General features: G+C 37.8%; 1 protein-coding gene across 3 annotated transcripts in view; it reads right to left on the bottom strand.

Moving 5' to 3' along the window:
* The window catches only part of LOC118749213 (ubiquitin-conjugating enzyme E2-22 kDa), a 250,815-nt gene that overhangs the window by 80,034 nt on the left and 165,776 nt on the right, over positions 1-5,005 (bottom strand). For all 3 annotated transcript variants that reach the window (XM_036484001.1, XM_036483999.1, XM_036484000.1), the window contains exon 4: positions 3,740-3,822. In XM_036484001.1, the coding sequence (XP_036339894.1) occupies positions 3,740-3,822 (83 nt within the window). The remainder of the gene's footprint in view (positions 1-3,739; positions 3,823-5,005) is intronic.

Here is a 5,005-nt window from a genome sequence, read left to right as displayed (position 1 = left end):
CACAGAAAGGAGAATTCTACTTAGTAAGGGTTATAATCCCTAAGCGCAGCCGAAGGCCGCCTACTCAGAAAGAAGTACGTTTTCATGTATGCACTATTTCGGTTTTTGTCATATGCATTACTTCGGTTTTGAGTCGAAACTGTGCATGTATGCATTACTTCGTTTTTCTCATATGCGCTATTTCGGTTTTCAAACGAAAGTGTGCATGTATGCATTATTTCGGGTTTTTCATATGCATTATTTCGGTTTTCAACCGAAACTGTGCATATATGCATTATTTCGGCTTTTTTCATATGCATTATTTCGGTTTTCAAACGAAAGAGTGCATATGCATAATTTCGGCTTTTCTAATATGCCTTATTGCGGGTTTCAACCGAAACTGTGCATATATGCATTATTTCGGTTTTTTTCATATGCATTATTTCGGTTTTCAACCGAAACTGTGCATATATGCATTATTTCGGTTTTTTTCGTATGCATTATTTCGGTTTTTTTCATATGCATTATTTCGTATGCACAGTTTCCATATGCACAATTTCAGGGAGCCAACCCATGCTGATGCTTCGCTCGGGTCAGGTGGTTTATGTAGTGCGGGATTAGAGCGGCCTCTAGTGTCTGCGCTACCGGAGGGTTATCGGGCGATAAGAGTCTCCTTCGATGGATGGTTTCCCCGGTTTAAGCAGTGGGACCAATCTCCCCATTTTTCAGATCTCTGGAATGATGAGAGTGGCTATAGACAGGTTGAGGACCTTGGTTAGATAGTCCACTCCCGCAGGATCCAAATTTGTCAGCATCAGCATGCAAATTCCGTCGGGTCCTATGGCTTTGGAGGCTTTCGCCTTCCCCGTAGCTACCCTTACCTAATCGCTGGTAATAACAGGAGCACTTGGTGTTGGCAGTTTGAGCAGCCTTCTGGTCGCTCGACGTTTGGCTTTGTCCGCCGGAGGATTGTAGTATGAACTGCCGGCTAAAGCAGCTCGCCAAAAGATATTTCAACTCTGTCGTCACGCTTCGTCGGATAGGATAATGACCTCACGGTAGACCAAAGCTTGCTCACACCATAGGCGAAGCTGCAGGTCTTCAAATGCTCTTCCCACTTCTTCCGCTTACGTGCGTTCACTAGTTGCCGAATCTTCACGTTGAGATCCCTGATACGGGGATTTCCGGACATTCTAGGATGGCGGTTGATGTCTGCTTCGATAAGACGATACTGCACGGTGTGGTGCGTGATGAACGCTAGGCCACCACCATTACCTCGCTCGCGGTCTCGACGGTGCACGTTGTATATGGCGCAATTCAACAAACCGAGATGATTGTCGGAGGGATTAGGAGTTGCCGGCGACGGTGTGGGTGGAGGTGCTGTAGTGTGCGTATGTGTGTCTATTGTTGTGCCATGTTGGGATGTGGGTGTGTTGGTATTATGCTGCTCGGGCGAGTGGAGGCGGTCCGATTCACACAGCATGGGGCCACGACGAGGTGGTCCATTGCTGGTGCGTACGTGGCCCGAGCAGGTGCGGAGATGACTCACCCATCACAGGCATTGCGCCTGTCCTGGAGTTTGCATGCAATCGTTTTTGGCACACGCAGCAGGTGTATATTTCTGGCCCTGGGTTTGACTCTATGCCAGCCCTGAGCAGAAGGATACGTAGCAGATGTAGCCCTATTATCGAACAACGTTTGATGGATTTCGCCGACATAAACGGGGTTAGATCGCCGAAACAAAAGCCGTTGGTCTGGTAAAACCCGAGTCATTCCGGTACGTAGAACCGGCTGCCCTGGTTTGGTACCAGTCGTCCCATCTAATTCCACATTGACACAGCAGGACCACCGGTTGAATATAGAGCAAGAAGTATCAGTGAAACAAAACTGGCTGCAGCAAGAAAAAGAGTTCCAAGAATTTGATAAAAAAGCTACTTGAAGGCAACCATCCACTGATGCTTCGACATAGATTCTTTAATGACCAAACACCAAATTATTTAAACAATACACTTTAGTTCTTAGAAATATACAATATGTTGAACTATAAAACATAGCGACATGTGTCACATCATGCAAGTGCCAGTTCATATTATGTCGCTCATACATGTTTCACAATAACATATGAAGACACTGTCGAATAATTGAAATCAAATCATGCGTCAAATCTATGCATGTCAACACATGCGACAGCATTATTAAGTACATTTTATATACGGGAAGAAATTTTGTAATTTTTTTAAGTACCTATTATAGTAAAATGCATTAAAGAATTGTCTTATTAAAAACCTGTATATATTTTCCTCCAAGGCAGGATCAAACAGTATTAAAAATATGCTACAGAAGCACAACAGCGAACAACAGCTTAGCTGAGTAGCAATGACATGCTATAACAGTATGTTTGAGATGGAATGACATGGCATAACACCTTGTTTGAGTTGACATGCATGAAATTTTTGAAAAAGACATTTTTACAGAAAATATTGAATTTTGCAATTCTTTAATATACAAACACTGTACATTGCAAAATCTGATTTAAAAAGTAATTGCTAAGCATGTGACAGGGGTAAAAATAGCGAAATAAATTTAATAACAAGTAATTTTTAAGCAAAAAACACAACCGACATCAATTCTCATAATAAAAATTTAGGAGTACCGTTAATATCTTAATGATGCAATGATCGGTTCTAAACCAAATTAGTATGGGATCACTCTAAAAGCATAAACAGACGGCAGCGTTGATCGGGATCAACTCGTTAATTCGGAATTATCTCGGGAATTAAGTGCAGTTGATCCGAATTAAGTCCTAGAGTTAATTCCCAAACTTAACTCGGATCAAGGGAATTTTCGATGACAACACTGAACAAAACTCAGAGAGCGTAGAACACTGGGAAGATGCAAAATTAGCCTGGACATATACTTTTTCATCGGTAATGCAGTCACTCATACTAATTCAAATAGGAATCCAATTTAAAATGAATAAGAACTTATTTCGGTGACTGCATTACCGACCACAGGGTGGATGTCTATGCTAGTTAAGCAGTTTCTTTGTGTTCTACACTAACTGAGCAGATAAATCAACCGATTCCTCCATCCGCGGTAGCCGAGTGGTGAGAGCTGCGTACTACAAGCCTGTAGGTCCCAAGTTCGATCCTCGGTTGGAGCGATTGCCAAAAAAATTTGTTTTTATTATTTCTTTTATTTTTCTAAATTTTATTTGGTTTATATATTTAATTGTTTTTTATTTTGTTTTCGTTTGTTTTATTTTATTTCAAATTTTTTATTTTATTATCAGTTAATTTAAATTTTCAGAGTTTAATTTTATTAAAAAAGTCAAAAACAACTAACTAAAAACAACTTAAAGTTATAATTGAATCAATAAAAAAAATCAAATGAATATTCTACTGGCCGTGGGATTCGAACCTACGACCTCGCGGCTGGTTAATCCGCATTACTGCCGTCTGTCAAGGCACAATTTTGATCAGATCAATTGCGGCGTTAATCCGGATCAACGTTGCCGTCTGTCTATGCTTTCACATACATACATATGTACATAAAAAATATATCCCGCCGATTTGATAGCTTCCTGCTTTTTTGAAGTCGGTTAAAAAGTTGAACATTTAAACAAATTTCGAGAATAAACTAACCATGCCCTTCAATTACCTAATTACATCACTTAAAAAGTTCTTCCAATACATATGTATTTTTAATCTTGTAATGTAATGGGATTCAAATATAATGTCTATAGATCAGAAATACTAACCAATTGTCTTTCAAAATATCCAGGCAAATTGCACCAGTTACTGAGGATATATTTGGATGCCAGATTTTTGTTATAAAACGTACCTGAAAAGTCAAAGAAAAAATAAGAAATCAATGAAAGAAGAAAGTAATTAAAGGTTTTTTGACAGTATTTCATTTTGCATCTAGATTTTTAATATACATACAGCAAAAGGCATTATGTAATATACGTTACGAGTTAATACCCAGTGTCATCCGCTACGCTTGCAGGTATAGATCAACGTTAATGCTATTCGGAAGTTGCTTTATACGTATTCATTAGAATCAATTGTGCAACTAGATTCAATATCTGAGATTCCTGGCCCAAAAGTTTCGATACTAGTAGTTTATATATGGGCAAATCCTAGCGTTGCGGACGTTACGTTCGGACGCTTCTTTTGACTTTTTTGCCGAAAAAAAAATTATCAGTTAAATTTTTTTTTTTGGTATAAGGGAAGGTATACGTTGCTTTTGTTTGATAGGAACAGTAGAAAAAATTAAGCAAGACGAAGAAAAATACAACATTTAAACAGTCAGGAAAAATTTATCAATTTTTTTTTTACATCTAAGCGAAACACCAACGCACGAACAGCAAGAATCTTAATGTAGCTTGGACGAAAGTATTTGAATTTATAGAAAACAGAATAAACTCGACTGTCGAGCAAGAAACATTGATTTTTATTAATTTTAATCGGCATCCCTACAATCAGAGTTGCCACTTTGGTAAATTATTACCAAAATTGGTAGAAAAAATTTGCGTTGGTAAAAAGGTAAATTTTTTCTCATTCTGGTACACTTTTGTTAAAGTATTTTATTTGAAAACCGACTAAAATTTTGTTCCCGCTTTATTTTACGTAGTTATCTTTGTATTATGATTTTATTTCCAAAAGTGTAGTCTTCTTTATTGCATTAATTTTCGAACGCTTAATGCACACTTTTTATATACGTACATACATACATACATACATATGTGAGTATGTATATCGATAAAACGCGAACAAATCGTGCTCCATTAAAAACTCATTTCACTGAAATCTTGAGGAGCCTTTGAACATTTGAGCATTTTAAATGTTTCTTTAAAAAAAAGAAAAAATGGACAGGCTTGTATTTACACGCTATGATTGTACAAAAAAAATTATAAAATCACCGCAAGTTTTTATAAATGTCAAATGAAAATTAAAACACAAAGTACCGGCGGCAAATATATTTTTTGAATCAAATGGAGTTTTTAGCTGCACATTGTTGGTTA

This window comes from Rhagoletis pomonella, unplaced genomic scaffold, assembly GCF_013731165.1.
Source record: "Rhagoletis pomonella isolate Grant_MI unplaced genomic scaffold, Rhpom_1.0 Rhpom_scaffold_00014, whole genome shotgun sequence".
In the NCBI taxonomy this organism is placed as follows: Eukaryota; Metazoa; Arthropoda; class Insecta; order Diptera; family Tephritidae; genus Rhagoletis; species Rhagoletis pomonella.
This window is presented reverse-complemented; position numbering and strand designations above follow the sequence as displayed.